At 45.8% G+C, this 18,426-nt stretch overlaps 1 protein-coding gene across 5 annotated transcripts in view; it reads left to right on the top strand.

The window, feature by feature from the left end:
- Window positions 1-685: 685 nt before the first annotated feature.
- The window catches only part of CHERP (calcium homeostasis endoplasmic reticulum protein), a 134,080-nt gene continuing 116,339 nt past the window's right edge, over window positions 686-18,426 (top strand). For all 5 annotated transcript variants that reach the window (XM_069218192.1, XM_069218190.1, XM_069218191.1 and 2 more), the window contains exon 1: window positions 686-825. In XM_069218192.1, coding sequence (XP_069074293.1) covers window positions 801-825 — 25 coding nt within the window. In that variant the 5' untranslated portion in view covers window positions 686-800. The remainder of the gene's footprint in view (window positions 826-18,426) is intronic.

The raw sequence follows: 18,426 nt of genomic DNA, 5'->3' as shown, positions 1-18,426 counted from the left end.
CAATGGGTGCAGGCAAAACCACTATTTGGCTCAGCAGGATTGATACTGTAGGGACAATTCTTTGAGGTATGGAAGGCCAATAGCTCATCTTTAGCATATTCATTTCTGGGCTTGCCTTTGGTGTGCCAATGGCATGCTTGCTGTGCATCTGTGCCGCAGCCCACAATAAATAATATAAAGCTGCACACAGCTGCCAGGTTTCCAAGTTCAATATGTGATGTGGTAGTCTAGTCCATCATTTTCCCTTTGAATTCCTGGACTTGTAGCCCTGTTTCATAAATGAATAAACGTGACTACAAGTTGCATATTTCAAAGAATAAACACACTGCAGCACCATATCATGCATGGACCTGTGAAACATGCAAGCACTGTCTGTATTTATTAGGGAAACCTTCTCATGCCCCCTCCCCCCCTCCCATCAAAGGTAAAACACAACCTTTAAAGATGGCCGCCACTCACCTAACAGGATATGGCGCACACTGCTGTGGGCTGTATGCCGGCCATCATAGGGTCAGTCACAATCAGACCATGTATATCGACAGGTGAGAGAAAAGACACGTTGCCTGACCTGAAAATGGCTGCGGATAAATACACGTTTGGATGTATACAGGCTATATAGCCAACGAAGTCCTTCTTTTGTGTCGGTAAAGTGTTCCGTATTACCCAGTTCCCTTCCTCACTTGACGGCAGGTCTGTCGCAAAGCGGCGGCCGTGCGACACTTCCGGTGTGTGCGCGGAGCGGACCGTGAACGGTGGAGGTGTTGTTCCGTGGCCCCAGATCGGTCTGTCGCACGGGGGCCATGGAGGCACCCTTAGCGCCCGAAGGTGAGGCATCTTCGAGACTTTTCAAGGTTCTGGGTTTTGTGTGGCTGGAGTGAGGCTGGACAGAGCCCTAGGCTACCCCGGGGTTGTCACCAGGCACACCCCCAACCTGCCTGGGCCTTACGGGCATAAGTCTGTCCCTGGCTGGCTCCGGTCTCCTTCTTTATGACTGGACTGAGCTACCCCCCCCCCCCCCCCGACACACACATATGTATACCCCCCACCCAGGGGGTCCCTAGGCCTGGGCTCTGCATAAAAGCATCTCCCTAGCTTGTCTGCATGAGACCCCACACCCAACCCCGCACATACATGTAAATGGACAGAGTTGTGTGTCCCCAAGCGCTCAGTAGACTCCTCACACCTCTACATTGTAGTCTGTGCACAAGTCCGTTTCACTGCCCTGTCAGCAAGGAACCCCTTTGACCATCCTCTTATCTGGACAGAGCGCACTGCACTCATCCCGAGGTCTGTCAGTAGACTGCCTGTCTGGGACTCTGTGTATAAAGTCACTTCCCTGCAAGTACATCCAACCGCATCTCCGGGCCTAAGCAGAGCCCTAGATTCAAGAGCAGTTACTATGCATCACATTCCTCTGTCTGGGACTCTGTCATTGCCCGGTTTGCAAGAGCCACTCCACCAGGTGTCCTCTTTACCACCTTCACCCCCTTGGCCTGCAACCTCCGTCCAGACGCTCTCAGCAGACAGGTTTTTTATAAATAATATAAGTTTTATCATCTCAGTTAAGTTCAAGCTAGGTGTCTGCAGGTGACTTGAGTCGGATCACTCTGTTAGCACCCAATCTGCACTATTCTGTAGATCAGCCCAGTCTGAACCGATTTGCGAACGACTTGGACTATTCTGTCGCCATGTCCCATTATGAATCCTCCACTCCACCCGCAACATTTTCCTTGTCTTAACCTCTTCTTCAACCATCTGTGATCTCTGTTTGGACCACTTAGCACATCTCCCAGAGCCTGGATTTCACTGTTGGCCCACTGTACAAAACCCATTGTTGATTGCTTTCTGCAAACACCCCGGTAACCGTTACATGCTGTGGCTTTCGGTGTAGCTCTCATTCTGGACATCAGCATAGATCAGTACTGGAATTGGAAAACAGTAACTGTGGGAACCCTGAAATAGGGACACTGCGGAGGGGGATGGGGTAAGCCAAGGCAGTGTCAGAAGGTATGCATTCAGTGGTAAGCAACGTAACATCTATTGTCTGCAAATACGTGTGAATTATTATAAACTCTGCGCCAAAAGAAATTGGCAATTAGGAAGGCAATATTACAGCTGTTCTAGCATATTTTATTTGTCTCATATAGACTACGTTTTACAAGTCCCATCACTTTGCTTAACATAAATATTCATACTGGACATGAATAAACGTGAATACAGATGTAAACAGCCAAAAGTAAAAAGACAAAAAAGCCAAAACACTTCACAAAAACAGAAGTTTATCCCTCAGCAGATTAACTGATAAACTGCCTCATTGTACCTCTAATCTGCTGCTCCACCTGGAGAGGACATGAAATGCTGTACCTGTGCCGACCCGTTGAATTACCTATGAACTGTGCAGATGTGGAGAGCCCAGCCCAGTCCAGATTGAAAGGAAAGCTATTGTGTCAATATTAGCACCTTTAGTTAACAATGCTGCACATCACCATGAAGAGGAGCAAAAGCGCCTCATAAACCCACTGTGGGAAGCTGCTCGGCAAACTCCACACACTGCATGTGAGAGTCTGCTGTATGTACCGAGGGCTGTCTGTGACTCTATCAGGACAGCACCCCTGACCTTAATAAGTAAACTTACAAGGGGTCGATGAACCTTTTGTCTCACAATTAAGATGTTCTTACCATAGATCCAGTACTTACTAATACACAATAACCAATAATCATTAGTAAGCAATAATCAATGGAGTCAGTAATTGTCACGCACCATGACCTTTCAGTCATGAATAACCACACCTTTATTAAAAGTTTAGAATATTTATTTCCCTATATTAACAATGCTAAGGTCATGTAGATTATCCTCGAAATCACATGAAACACATATAAGAACAATACTGGTTGTCCAAAACGGCAGAAGAAACGCAACCTAATCAAAGCTCTAACTACACCACATTCTAAGGTTGTGGTGCAAATTAATAGCAAAGTCAACTACGTCAGCTAAATTAAGTACATGACGTTTAGCAGAGAAATTCATCAAGCATTAGTCCCTGTTATCATAATTCATTAGTGAGAATCCTTAACTAGCTTCAGATTAGCATTAGCATATTGGGCTTCATGCAAAACAATTTAGTAACACGAATTTGGAAAACATCTAACTATCGTTCTATCAAAACAGCGCAGTTGGTACCTAGAAAGAAAAAGCAAATATGCATGGTAATCAAAATTAGGAATATACCTATCCTCAAGGTGGATCAGCAAAGCAGAATCAGTCTTCGTCCTCAGAACATCAGTCGATCAGCATGGCATCAGGCTTCAGTATCAGAATTTATAAAAGGGCAAAGTCATTAAGCACTAAAGTTAAGCACATCTCTAGTAAAGACGCATAAGAAAGTAGTAACCTTTCGGTCAGGAAAATATGAGCAGAATGACCGCATGAAGGCAAGGGCAGAATGAGCCAGAATGTCCGTCTTCTCACTGTGCAGTGTCGTTAAGTCAAAATTGTTAAAACTATCCCCTAACTCCCTATTGGTCAGTTAATTGTATGTTCGCACTCTATCCAATAAAACTAAAATCCCAAATCTATGAATTCTAATGTTTTTCCGTTCTCATATTGCTGATTGGTTCATCTTGCGATGTCCTCATCATCCGGCTTGTCAGGTAACAATATTCTTGCAGCTTCTACTCTAGTCAGTATCTTCATTGTTCTTGTCCTGGGAAAATCAGTCTCACACACATTACAAATAAAATGTTGCATTAGCAAGATCATCATCTCCTAGCAGTCGTTTCTCATGAAAAGCTTCCGTTATGAGCACATTCGAACAATACAATAGACATTTCACAGTTTAATTCACTTGGTCAGCATTTTATATTAAACGCTAAGAAATACAGCTTTTACATGAAGCCTGGCAACTAGGCCAAGACACTCGCTGAGTTAAGACCTACAACTAATAAAGCATACTGCATAGCCCTCATTATAACATATTATTGCATTAGTCTAACATATATTCAACATTTCATACTATTTAATCATTAATTAGTACATTTTGTTAACATTGGTGGCCATTCTTCGTGATCAAATTTTCAAATGTATGCATTATTTTTCTAGGTTATTACATTTTCTACATATACTTATTATTCAAAATACACAAGCACTCATTAATAATTTTTATTTAAACACCTGCACTAACACTGGCACTGGCCAAGAATCTGGTTCCTGAGCAATAATGCGTGCTGGAACGGGAATCGGACGCATCCCCACAACATTCCAGGACTGGCATAGATATTCTTGTCCTTGGCCCTCCAGCACCTTTCTACTCCTCTTAAGTTAGGTCAGTCTTTTGGCACATCACCTCTCACCCTGGACCTTAAGGGTTACCACTCAAGTGGAGTACGGTAAATACGTTGTAAACACTCCGAATGCATCTATGGCAAATGTTTCCAAATTATCTACCTCAGGACTGTACTTTGTCCCAACAGCCTCTCCACTGCAACTTGTTGTGCAGACCTCCAGTTTCCTAATTAATGCCACAACCGGCACCGATCCAGTTATCCTCAACATTCCGGACCTCTGTGACGCCTTTGATACAATTGATGTATTGTTGACAACTAGATCCTGCTTGATCTAATATCTGCATCAGACAGACCAACTGGTTTTATTCAGTAGACACCCACCAAGGTTCTGTTTTTGAAAATGTATTTTTCCATAAAATCTTTCATGGACACAGAGTTTTTTTCAAATTTTTTAATGTAATTTTGTATGCACAAGGGACCTCAAAGGAATCTCTTGCTTTTGACACTCGAGCCCTCTTTCATGTCTATCACTGATTCACTTACTTTCACCCTCATGCATCCTATATTTTTCTCTCTACTACAATATACCTATCACATTAACCTGACCTCTGAGTCAATTTCGAAAGCAAAACAAAGTGCACGTCCTTTCTTCAATTTCAGTTCAAATCTGCCTGATACTACCACCCTCCCCACTTTCTAGCCCAGTCTTTGTATACCCACCTCCCACTGCCTACATCTGCAGGTCAACCTTGCATGCCCCTCACACCTGGGATCTCTTTACTGGAACCCATTATCAATGCTGCAGAAAAGCTTAAAAAACTGCCTCCACTTCTTTCTGTTCAAGCTCCTACTACAGTGTTTGACCTTTCACCCTCAGAGGGCATCGTTCATATACCTGTTGTGTTGCTTTCTTAAACTATCATATTGTATCTGTAGGAAGCTGGCTCTGTATGCACTATTTCAAAGTAAGGAATAGTATGCACAGAGTCCAAGGGTTCCCCTTAGAGGTAAGATAGTGGCAAAAAGAGATAATACTAATGCTCTATTTTGTGGTAGTGTGGTCGAGCAGTAGGCTTATCAAAGGAGTAGTGTTAAGCATTTGTTGTACATACACACAGGCAATAAATGAGGAACACACACTCGGAGACAATTCCAGGCCAATAGGTTTTTGTATAGAAAAATATATTTTCTTAGTTTATTTTAAGAACCACAGGTTCAAATTTTACATGTAATATCTCAAATGAAAGGTATTGCAGGTAAGTACTTTAGGAACTTTCAATAATCACAATAGCATATATACTTTTCAAATAAAACACATATAGCTATTTTAAAACTAGACAGTGCAATTTTCACAGTTCCTAGGGGAGGTAAGTAATTGTTAGTTCTTGCAGGTAAGTAAACCACCTACGGGGTTCAAGTTTGGGTCCAAGGTAGCCCACCGTTGGGGGTTCAGAGCAACCCCAAAGTTACCACACCAGCAGCTCAGGGCCGGTCAGGTGCAGAGTTCAAAGTGGTGCCCAAAACGCATAGGCTTCAATGGAGAAGGGGGTGCCCCGGTTCCAGTCGGCCAGCAGGTAAGTACCCACGTCTTCGGAGGGCAGACCAGGGGGGTTTTGTAGGGCACCGGGGGGGACACAAGTTAGCACAGAAAGTACACCCTCAGCAGCACGGGGGCGGCCGGGTGCAGTGTGCAAACACACGTCGGGTTTTCAATTGGAATCAATGGGAGACCAAGTTGTCTCTTCAGCGATGCAGGCAAGGGGGGGGCTCCTCGGGATAGCCACCACCTGGGCAAGGGAGAGGGCCTCCTGGGGGTCACTCCTGCACTAGAGTTCCGATCTTTCAAGTCCTGGGGGCTGCGGGTGCAGAGTCTTTACCAGGCGTCGGGATCTGGGAGTCAGGCAGTCGCGGTCAGGGGGAGCCTCAGGATTCCCTCTGCAGGCGTCGCTGTTGGGGCCCAGGGGGGACAACTTTGGTTACTCGGAGTCGCCGGGGAGTCCTCCCTGAAGTGTTGTTTCTCCACAAGTCGAGCCGGGGGCGTCGGGTGCAGAGTTGCAAGTCTCACGCTTCTGGCGGGAAATGCAGTTGTCTTTAAGTTGCTTCTTTGGAAACAAAGTTGCAGTCTTGGGTGAACAGGGCCGCTGTTCTCGGGAGTTTCTTGGTCCTTTTAGAGTAGGGCAGTCCTCTGAGGATTCAGAGGTCGCTGGTCCTGGGGATAGCGTCGCTGGAGCAGTTTTCTTCCGAAGGGGGGAGACAGGCCGGTAGAGCTGGGGCCAAAGCAGTTGGTGTCTCCGTCTTCTCTGCAGGGGTTTTCAGCTCAGCAGTCCTCTTCTTCTTAGGTTGCAGGAATCTGAGTTCCTAGGTTCAGGGGAGTCCTTAAATACTAAATTTAAGGGCATGTTAGGTCTGGGGGGTTAGTAGCCAATGGCTACTAGCCCTGAGGGTAGGTACACCCTCTTTGTGCCTCCTCCCAAGGGGAGGGGGTCACATTCCTATCCCTTTTGGGGGAATCCTCCATCTGCAAGATGGAGGATTTCTAAAAGTTAGTCACCTCAGCTCAGGGCACCTTAGGGGCTGTCCTGACTGGCCAGTGACTCCTCCTTGTTTCTCTCATTATCTCCTCCGGCCTTGCCGCCAAAAGTGGGGCCGTGGCCGGAGGGGGCGGGCAACTCCACTAGCTGGAATGCCCTGTGGTGCTGTAACAAAGGGGGTGAGCCTTTGAGGCTCACTGCCACGTGTTACAGCTCCTGCAAGGGGGAGGTGATAAGCATCTCCACCCAGTGCAGGCTTTGTTACTAGCCACAGAGTGACAAAGGCACTCTCCCCATGTGGCCAGCAACATGTCTCGAGTGTGGCAGGCTGCTAAAACCAGTCAGCCTACACGGGTAGTTGGTTAAGGTTTCAGGGGGCACCTCTAAGGTGCCCTCTGGGGTGTATTTTACAATAACATGTACACTGGCATCAGTGTGCATTTATTGTGCTGAGAAGTTTGATACCAAACTTCCCAGTTTTCAGTGTAGACATTATGGTGCTGGGGAGTTCGTGTTTGACAGACTTCCAGACCATATACTCTTATGGCTACCCTGCACTTACAATGTCTAAGGTTTTGCTTAGACACTGTAGGGGCACAGTGCTCATGCACTGTTGCCCTCACCTATGGTATAGTGCACCCTGCCTTAGGGCTGTAAGGCCTGCTAGAGGGGTGACTTATCTATACTGCATAGGCAGTGTGAGGTTGGCATGGCACCCTGAGGGGAGTGCCATGTCGACTTACTCGTTTTGTCCTCACCAGCACACACAAGCTGGCAAGCAGTGGGTCTGTGCTGAGTGAGGGGTCGCCAGGGTGGCATAAGATATGCTGCAGCCCTTAGAGACCTTCCCTGGCATCAGGGCCCTTGGTACCCGTTACAAGGGACTTACCTGGATGCCAGAGTGTGCCAATTGTGTAAACAAAAGTACAGGTTAGGGAAAGAACACTGGTGCTGGGGCCTGGTTAGCAGGCCTCAGCACACTTTCAAATCAAAACATAGCATCAGCAAAGGCAAAAAGTCAGGGGGTAACCATGCCAAGGAGGCATTTCCTTACAGTATCTGTAAAGCGTTTGTGGTCAAACTGCTAAGAAGTACCTCAATGCCAGTCTAATGTGGAAAAGGCTGTCTTTTTGTTAAGTTGCCTTTGGATTTTCTGAATGAATAATTGCAATAGAAATGGGTTCCTATCTGCATCCAAGTTGTAAAACTCAAGACAAGACTGACTTATTCGAATCCTTAGTATGGAGTCAGGAGACGTGTTTTTATGAACCAGCAACACCATATTGGTCACCCACTATCTGTACCTTTGATGCCCGAGGTGGACAGGCCCTGGATTATGGCTGGCATATAATAGATCCAGAATACAGTAATGGTTGGGCAATGGCGAGGCTGTGCTGGGCCAATGTGGCTTGAAAAAGATTTTGAGACTGATCCAGCAAATTAAATTTTGTTAGTACTATTTAAGTTTTGATCTAGATTTCTGGGTGATCTTTGGAGTAATGTTAAGTATGTCCAGATACATTTGCTTCAATTCTGAGAATTTTTTTTCTGAATGGATGTGCATTTTTTCAAAATAACATTGACTGTCAATCATTCTGACTTTTTTTTAAAAAATTTTTTTAAATAGTGATTAGATTATTTAAGACACTCAGTTGATACCACACAACCACACATCAGGGGTGTTATGTACCATCTGATACAGTGTACAGAGTGAGTTTGGAGTCTAAGGCAGTCCTGAAGCCCACTGCATTAGAGGTTACCTGCCGGACCGTTCCAGAGCACTATTATCTGAAGTGGGAGCCATGGAGAGAGAGTGCTTGAGGTGTACTGTTAATGAAGGAGGTACAGGTCGCTTGGCAGAGGGTCACGCCAGAGAAGCTCTTGAAAGGTGTGCACTCTGGTCTCCTTTGACACGCCTTGAAGAAGTCGTCCCTCACCATCACGAAAACCACACCCATGCCCCATCAGGTGCTTCTGGCTGCCTCTGTCCTGGGCATCAGCTCATGGATGAAGGGGCCCACTAAACAGGTAGCGGCTCCATTATTGGAAAAGGGACTGCAGTTATTTCACCCTTTTTCCACAATGACTGATAATGTAGAGCAAAGTCAGCAATGCTAAAAGCAACACATCTTGATCTCCTTAGTGCTGCACAGCATACATTGTCTGCTGCAGCGAGGTGCATTGCAATGACAGGACTATTTTGTAGGATGAGGCCAAATTTCCCATGAGGACAGAAAGTGAACAAATAAGCATGTACAGGGGACTGGAAGTTTATAAAATATTTTCTTGTCCTAGGGTCAGGATGCTTGTGAAATCTACTTGTCGTGTAAAAAATCCACTTGCCCCTTTTCGGGCAAGCAGGAAGATGACAAATTGTAGCAGCATTCTTGTTATGTCAGAGCTTGGATACTAGGGTTTCTGTTTATGGTAGGGCTTTTATAAGGGGTTGGTGTCTAGCTAGGCTTTCATTTTGCCACCTTCTCAGAGATCGAAAAATCCCAGAAACCACTCTCATTGGCAAGTCTTATTTGATCAGATCGAGCTATTTTTAATACTTACTCGTCCCTTCTGGTGAGTTGACACTGAACAGGTGTTCTATTCAGTTGAAAAGTGAAGGGGCAATTAAAGATTCCTTTAAATCTTGTTCTTATGTCACGTTTGACCTCTGTGAACACAGACCAAAAGTCATTTTTTCTTACAATTAATTTTCCTTCTGACTGCAGAGTTCCAGGACTTTGTGAGGTGAACTGTGTGATCTGCTGCTTACAATGTAAAATAAAAGGATATAGGGTAACAGGTTTTTGCCTAACACACAACATTTAAATGACTAAGTCAACTGTGCAAACATTCAAAATATATTTCAGTAGTTGCGAAAGCCCTTTTTTTAAATATTTCTGTGTGATGAAAAATATTTTAATAGGGTGAAAACAAATCAGAATACTTTACATGTTGATGTGCAAAGGATTTTGGATGTTTTCTGAAACCCAATTTTCACAGATTGTTAATACACTATATACTTTTGTCAGTAAAGCTGCAAGTTAGTGGAGAGGTTTTTGGACATTACTTGGAAAGTTACTGTGTGTAGATAACAATATGTTACCACATAATGGTTTAGTAATATATTTATTAAAATTGAGTGTTTAAACAAATTGAGAAACACTCCTGCCCTGAAGGCAATGTTGTTAGTAAACTAAAAGAACTCCTAGGTCATGTGGGCTAGACCTCATGGGTATGTGGGCTAGATTCTCTAGATTCTTGTGATGCATGCAGCAACCCTCTCTCCAATAAATTACATATTTAGGCCAACCCCCACTGCGTACGACCGAAGCCCTTGTGGTGGTGGTGTTTGGATTATCGTATAGTAATGAAACAATTTTTACTTAAAAAAAAAAAAAAAGTAGAAATTTGCTGGAAAAAAACAAAGGTTACAGGGATGTTATAGTTAGGAAATAGAATTAAAAAAAAACGTAGAAATTAATTTAAAAAAACCAAAGGTTACAGGGACGTTATAGTAAATTCTGAATTTACTCGTACAAAACCATAGAAATTCAGCAGTTATCGTTAGAGATCTTTCAAGTAACTATAACTCGTGCCCTGAGGTAACTTTAGCTGTCTCCCTCGCCATGCACTGCTAATTACCCCAGATATTACAGCACTCATGACAGCATCTATAACGTCAATCAAAATATAAATAAAACATTAGCAGTCGAATTGTTCAATAAAAAAAACTGTGCATAGCGGGGGCACCTGTCCTTACTCAAAGCAGCCTCCAACTCCCCCGGCGTGTGTCTGGGACAACTGCCACATCACAGCCCACCTGAGAGACCTGCATTGGCTCCTTGTCAACAAGAGAATCACCTTCAAACTCCTCACCCACGCTCACAAGGCACTGCACAACACCGGACCAGAATACATCAACAGACGGCTCTCCTTCTACACCCCGACCCAACAGCTTCGCTCCGCCGACCTTGCACTCGCCACCGTCCCACGCATCTGCAGAACAATCAAGGGCAGCAGATCTTTCTCGCATCTCGCCGCCAAGACGTGGAACACTCTTCTCACCCACCTGGAGACTGGCCTGAATGACGACCTGCGCTATAGAGCATATCGAGTGCATATAGAGCGCATTATAAGATCTTACAAGGCTCCCCAAGATGCAAGACCGGTACTATAGATGCCGTAGTGTGCATGGGCAGGGCCCTAGGGTAGAGCCGGAGGGGCCTGGAAGCAGCCAGGCTAGGTCTTGGTGCAGTTTGTTCTACTCGAGTGCTCCTCTGCCTCCTCGGTCTGTGCGGTGGACATTGCTGAAACTTCTTTAAATACAGTGCATTAAGGTATACAGCGGTTGGTCACTGCTGGTCGTCAAAGGCAAGCGGCCACTACTGGTCAATACTGGGGACCTGATTTCTGCGTGCGATGCCTTAGGAGAAGAAGCGCACAGGAGAAGCAAAAAAAGAAGGCAACAGAAAATTAAGTTTAAAAAAAACAGACAAAGTTACAGCGACAGGCAGATGCTCCCAAGGCGCTCATTGAGTGTTCAACAGGCTGATTATGGCACAGCCCAAGGCAAAAGGACTCATGTGGAAGGAGCCCAGGACTGTGGTAGGGGTTGCTGATGTCCCCCATGGTCCTGTGTCTACAGGGCCAGATTTCTCCTTCTCCGTGTCTCCACTGGATATCACTAAATGTAGTTGTGGTGTGGCTGCAGTGAACACGGCCATCCCTAGACCTTCTATGAGGTTAATAACTAGTTTCTACCAGAAGGAGTATACAGTGCCTTCCTTGCAGCAGATTGCTGAGCAAAAGGACTGAAGGAGCAAGGAGTGATGCAGGGATGTGCCTCAGAGGAGGATGATGGGAGAGAACCCTGCAGTGGTAGTACTAAGGGAGTCAGTGCGATGAGCGCTGATGAAGGTTTCAAAACTGTTCTACATGTGAGCAACCCCGCAAGAAGCCATGTCCCATACTAAAGAGTCAACGAAGTGAGATGGATAGCCTAATGGAGGAGAGTGAACCTACGACTCTGCCCCAGCGAAGGAAGGTGCACCAGGCCCTGCTCCATGGCTGCTCCACTGGAGAGCTCCTGGTGCTAAGCGTCGACTTTGGAGATGGTGAGCGAAGGGGGGGGGAAATGCAACTACCTCAAAGAAAGTTACCTCATGTCTTTGGTTTACACACTCCCTGATGTACCCTGCAGCCTAGCAGCTACCAGGAACAAGTCAAGTGCAGAAAAGATTGAATCTCGCAAGTCGTCTGAGGCATGTTGACACTAGACATGGTTCTGCGGCTTGGATGAGGCTGCGTTTGACATCAAATCTGTGTATAACATTTCCGCACTCAGTGGGAGGGATTGTCTGGATTCCTCCTTCTCTCAGAGTATCCCTTTTAGCCAGTATCCAACGGTTAACCCCATATGTGCAGAGTCCCCACAAGGCTTTGTAATCTCTGAGGCTATGACCGGTTTAAAGAATGTTTTAACATCAATCCTTGCATTATTGGAGAAATTTCTCAGGGGAACTAACCACATTGAGTCACTCTTAACTAAGATACTACAGGCCCTAGTTCTGGGGAATTGGTGGCTGAAAGGAACCAGGATATACTCCCACAGACCCCCTACATTGTGAGGACAGTCAAAGTGGGGGAGGTTTAACTGAAGTAGTAATCTGACCAGAAATCCTCACAAGGGCAAGTATGCCTAGGAGAGGAAAAAAGGCGCTAGAAAAAGAATGACTGTGAGAAAGTGCTCCAGATTAGCAGCTAAGGCCTGTAGCCCATTGCCTTGCACTCAGGAGACAGCGGTAGCTCTGGCTGAGCAGGAAGATGTATGTACCTTGAATCCGGATGTCGTACCATGTATTGTATCCTCTGCAGGACTCGAAAAATCATTAACATTTTATTAGACCTGCGGGTCGAGTAGCTTGAATAATCTACTCAACCCAACTGTAATGTATGTGACCCAGAAACTGGTTTGAAATTGTGTGATCCTAGGCAAATATCGTATTTTACAGTCGCCTTTTTCTTCATTCTCACATATGAGTGCAAGTTAAAAAAAAATGTGAGTTAAGCATTTCTGCTGTAAAAACTCTTTTGTTTGATTAAATACACTAAACATGTGCTCCCTGTATAATGAGTTTAGCCCCCATATAAGGTACCATGATCTCTTCATGACTTGCCTCTTAGTTGACTAATTTATTTGCCATCCGGGCAGGAGTGTTTCTCAGTTTATGTTTAAACACTCACTGTAAATAAATATATTTCTAAAGCATGATGTGGTAGCACACTGTCATTTGCCGACATTACATTTCCAAGAAATGTCCAAAAACCTTGCCACTAACTTGCAGCTTTACTGATAAAACCATATAGTGTATTAACAACAATCTGTGAAAATTGGGTTTCAGAAAACATTTATCATTTGCATATCACCAAGTAAAGTGTTCTGACTTTTTTTCATCATATTAAAATATTTTTTTCTTCACACAGATGTACAAAAAATGGTCATTCACAGCTACTAAAATATATTTTTTAATGTTTGTATAGTTGACTTAGTTATATAAATGTTGTGTGTTAGGAAACACCTGATACCAAAAGCCTTTCATTTCACATAGGTCAGACAGTTCACCTTACAAAATCCTGGAACTCTGCGATCACAAGGAAAAGTATTTGCATTGCAAGAAGAGAAACTAACTTTTGACCCTTGTCTCTGAACACAGAGCAAATGTGACAAGAATAAGATTTAAAGGCATCTTAATAGCTAATTCAGTTTCTGACTGAACAGAAGACCTCTTCTTTGTCCACTGCCAGAAGGGTCGAGTGGAATCTTAAAATAGCTTGACCTCGTAAAATAAAACTCTCCATAGCGAGTAGTTGCGTAGATTTTTTGATCCCTGCTTAGGATCTAGTTATAGAGACAGACTAGAAGATCAAGATCTTCATAATGTCGGCACTGCTGTCCCCGGTGGCACTATGTTGGAAAGAAGGAACAGTGGGTGTTGTCTGGAGTTTATCGATCTTATTCCTGATGTTGGGCTAAATCAACCCTTAAATAGATTGCGGGTTGTTAGTTCATTTTTATGCTGTTCCAGAATTGCGAGTCCTCTCCAAGTGATTTGAAACTAGTGAAGCTTGGGGAGTAAGCAACAGTGGTCTGACCGTGGTGGGAGGTGTGTCCAACCTGCTGCCCTCCAAGGTGGTTCTACCATCTCCTGTCCCTCAGCTCTGGTCAAATTTGCCATACCGGGTATTGCTAGGCATATCCTCAACTATGCAGACTATTTTCATATAATGGGGGTTGACGTGTTGCCGCTTCCTGATATCAACCAAAGGGAAACTGGCTTGGTCGAGCGGTGTAGGAGTATATGGAGGACTGGCAACTTGTATGGATGCGGATCTACAATATGGGGAAAAAATGAGGAGGGCTTCAGCAGATGGTAATAGAGTGCGTGAACGTTTGTCCATCACCACCCATAAGAATAGCAGGCAAATCTGGTTCCCCAAACATGGCGAGAAAAAAGAAGGGAGCGATTGTGAGGACTGGTCAGTGTTAGTGGCTGCATAGGCCGGAAATTCAGAAGCCCCTCTCAGAGCATGATTTGACTTAGTAAAGATAGATTCTCTCTCCCCCCCCCCCCCCCCCCAAATTCCCTCATTCTGCTACTTCCCCTGTACCCTCTGTTTCAACACCCGTCCACCCCTTTGTAAAAACTTAAAGGGAGTTTGTTTACAAATTCTGTGATGGAGTATAGCAGGCCTTGCTAGCAAAATGGAAGATAATGACTGGTTAGATTTTGTTGGCTCATATGATGTCTGCTGCTTCCAAGAAACATGGGCCACTGATGAAATATGTATAAATGAGTTCCTGGGGTTTGATATGCTGGCTAGCCGCTCTAGGAAGGGGCGGCCATCCGGTGGTCCTTCACTATGGGTGTTGTGTAAGTTAAATTGCAACGTAGAGCAAGTAGACCTGCTGCCCAGGATGGTCTCTGTAAAGAAATGGCTCCCTGTTGCAGTTACCCCCCACTTTTTGCCTGATACTGATGCTGACTTGACTGAGAAGAGTGCTGGGACCCTGCTAACCAGGCCCCAGCACCAGTGTTCCTTCACCTAAAATGTACCATTGTATCCACAATTGGCACACCCTGGCATTCAGATAAGTCCCTTGTAACTGGTACTTCTAGTACCAAGGGCCCTGATGCCAAGGAAGGTCTCTAGGGGCTGCAGCATGTCTTATGCCACCCTAGAGACCCCTCACTCAGCACAGACACACTGCTTACAAGCCTGTGTGTGCTAGTGAGAACAAAATGAGTAAGTCGACATGGCACTCCCCTCAGGGTGCCATGCCAGCCTCTCACTGCCTATGCAGTATAGGTAAGACACCCCTCTAGCAGGCCTTACAGCCCTAAGGCAGGGTGCACTATACCATAGGTGAGGGTACCCGTGCATGAGCACTGTGCCCCTACAGTGTCTAAACAAAACCTTAGACATTGTAAGTGCAGGGTAGCCATAAGAGTATATGGTCTGGGAGTCTGTTTTACACGAACTCCACAGCACCATAATGGCTACACTGAAAACTGGGAAGTTTGGTATCAAACTTCTCAGCACAATAAATGCACACTGATGCCAGTGTACATTTTATTGCAAAACACACCCCAGAGGGCACCTTAGAGGTGCCCCCTGAAACTTAACCGACTGTCTGTGTAGGCTGACTAGTTCCAGCAGCCTGCCACACCAGAGACATGTTGCTGGCCCCATGGGGAGAGTGCCTTTGTCACTCTGAGGCCAGTAACAAAGCCTGCACTGGGTGGAGATGCTAACACCTCCCCCAGGCAGGAGCTGTAACACCTGGCGGTGAGCCTCAAAGGCTCACCCCTTTGTCACAGCCCAGCAGGGCACTCCAGCTTAGTGGAGTTGCCCGCCCCCTCCGGCCACGGCCCCCACTTTTGGCGGCAAGGCTGGAGGGAACAAAGAAAGCAACAAGGAGGAGTCACTGGCCTCACTGGCCAGTCAGGACAGCCCCTAAGGTGTCCTGAGCTGAGGTGACTCTGACTTTTAGAAATCCTCCATCTTGCAGATGGAGGATTCCCCCAATAGGGTTAGGATTGTGACCCCCTCCCCTTGGGAGGAGGCACAAAGAGGGTGTACCCACCCTCAGGGCTAGTAGCCATTGGCTACTAACCCCCCAGACCTAAACACGCCCTTAAATTTAGTATTTAAGGGCTACCCTGAACCCTAGAAGATTAGATTCCTGCAACTACAAGAAGAAGGACTGCCTAGCTGAAAACCCCTGCAGAGGAAGACCAGAAGACGACTACTGCCTTGGCTCCAGAAACTCACCGGCCTGTCTCCTGCCTTCCAAAGATCCTGCTCCAGCGACGCCTTCCAAAGGGACCAGCGACCTCGACATCCTCTGAGGACTGCCCCTGCTTCGAAAAGACAAGAAACTCCCGAGGACAGCGGACCTGCTCCAAGAAAGGCTGCAACTTTGTTTCCAGCAGCTTTAAAGAACCCTGCAAGCTCCCCGCAAAAGGCGTGAGACTTGCAACACTGCACCCGGCGACCCCGACTCGGCTGGTGGCGATCCAACACCTCAGGAGGGACCCCAGGACTACTCTAAGACTGTGAGTACAAAAACCTGTCCCCCCTGAGCCCCCACAGCGCCGCCTGCAGAGGGAATCCCGAGGCTTCCCCTGACCGCGACTCTTTTGAATCCAAAGTCCCGACACCTGGGAGAGACCCTGCACCCGCAGCCCCCAGGACCTGAAGGACCGGACTTTCACTGGAGGAGTGACCCCCAGGAGTCCCTCTCCCTTGCCCAAGTGGAGGTTTCCCCGAGGAACCCCCCCCTTGCCTGCCTGCAGCGCTGAAGAGATCCCTAGATCTCCCATTGACTTCCATTACAAACCCGACGCTTGTTTCTACACTGCACCCGGCCGCCCCCGCGCTGCTGAGGGTGAAATTTCTGTGTGGGCTTGTGTCCCCCCCGGTGCCCTACAAAACCCCCCTGGTCTGCCCTCCGAAGACGCGGGTACTTACCTGCAAGCAGACCGGAACCGGGGCACCCCCTTCTCTCCATTCTAGCCTATGTGTTTTGGGCACCACTTTGAACTCTGCACCTGACCGGCCCTGAGCTGCTGGTGTGGTGACTTTGGGGTTGCTCTGAACCCCCAACGGTGGGCTACCTTGGACCAAGAACTGAACCCTGTAAGTGTCTTACTTACCTGGTAAAACTAACAAATACTTACCTCCCCTAGGAACTGTGAAAATTGCACTAAGTGTCCACTTTTAAAACAGCTATTTGTGAATAACTTGAAAAGTATACATGCAATTTTGATGATTTGAAGTTCCTAAAGTACTTACCTGCAATACCTTTCGAAGGAGATATTACATGTAGAATTTGAACCTGTGGTTCTTAAAATAAACTAAGAAAAGATATTTTTCTATATAAAAACCTATTGGCTGGATTTGTCTCTGAGTGTGTGTACCTCATTTATTGTCTATGTGTATGTACAACAAATGCTTAACACTACTCCTTGGATAAGCCTACTGCTCGACCACACTACCACAAAATAGAGCATTAGTATTATCTATTTTTACCACTATTTTACCTCTAAGGGGAACCCTTGGACTCTGTGCATGCTATTCCTTACTTTGAAATAGCACATACAGAGCCAACTTCCTACATTGGTGGATCAGCGGTGGGGTACAAGACTTTGCATTTGCTGGACTACTCAGCCAATACCTGATCACACGACAAATTCCAAAATTGTCATTAGAAATTGATTTTTGCAATTTGAAAAGTTTTCTAAATTCTTAAAAGACCTGCTAGGGCCTTGTGTTAGATCCTGTTTAGCATTTCTTTTAGAGTTTAAAAGTTTGTAAAAGTTTGAATTAGATTCTAGAACCAGTTGTAGATTCTTAAAAAGTATTCCAACTTTTAGAAGCAAAATGTCTAGCACAGATGTGACTGTGGTGGAACTCGACACCACACCTTACCTCCATCTTAAGATGAGGGAGCTAAGGTCACTCTGTAAAATAAAGAAAATAACAATGGGCCCCAAACCTACCAAAATACAGCTCCAGGAGCTTTTGGCAGAGTTTGAAAAGGCCAACCCCTCTGAGGGTGGCAACTCAGAGGAAGAGGATAGTGACTTGGAGGAAAATTCCCCCCTACCAGTCCTATCTAGGGAGAACAGGGTCCCTCAAACCCTGACTCCAAAAATAATAGTCAGAGATGCTGGTTCCCTCACAGGAGAGACCAACACCTCTGAAATCACTGAGGATAGCCCCAGTGAAGAGGACATCCAGTTAGCCAGGATGGCCAAAAGATTGGCTTTGGAAAAGCAGCTCCTAGCCATAGAAAGGGAAAGAAAAGAGATGGGCCTAGGTCCCATCGATGGTGGCAGCAACTTAAATAGGGTCAGAGATTCTCCTGACATCCTAAAAATCCCCAAAGGGATTGTAACAAAATATGAAGATGGTGATGACATCACCAAATGGTTCACAGCTTTTGAGAGGGCTTGTGTAACCAGAAAAGTAAACAGATCTCACTGGGGTGCTCTCCTTTGGGAAATGTTCACTGGAAAGTGTAGGGATAGACTCCTCACACTCTCTGGAA

The sequence above is a fragment of the Pleurodeles waltl genome, chromosome 12 (genome assembly GCF_031143425.1).
Source record: "Pleurodeles waltl isolate 20211129_DDA chromosome 12, aPleWal1.hap1.20221129, whole genome shotgun sequence".
Taxonomy (NCBI): domain Eukaryota; kingdom Metazoa; phylum Chordata; class Amphibia; order Caudata; family Salamandridae; genus Pleurodeles; species Pleurodeles waltl.
Note: the sequence above shows the minus strand (reverse complement) of the source record. Positions and strands in the feature narration are given on the sequence as shown.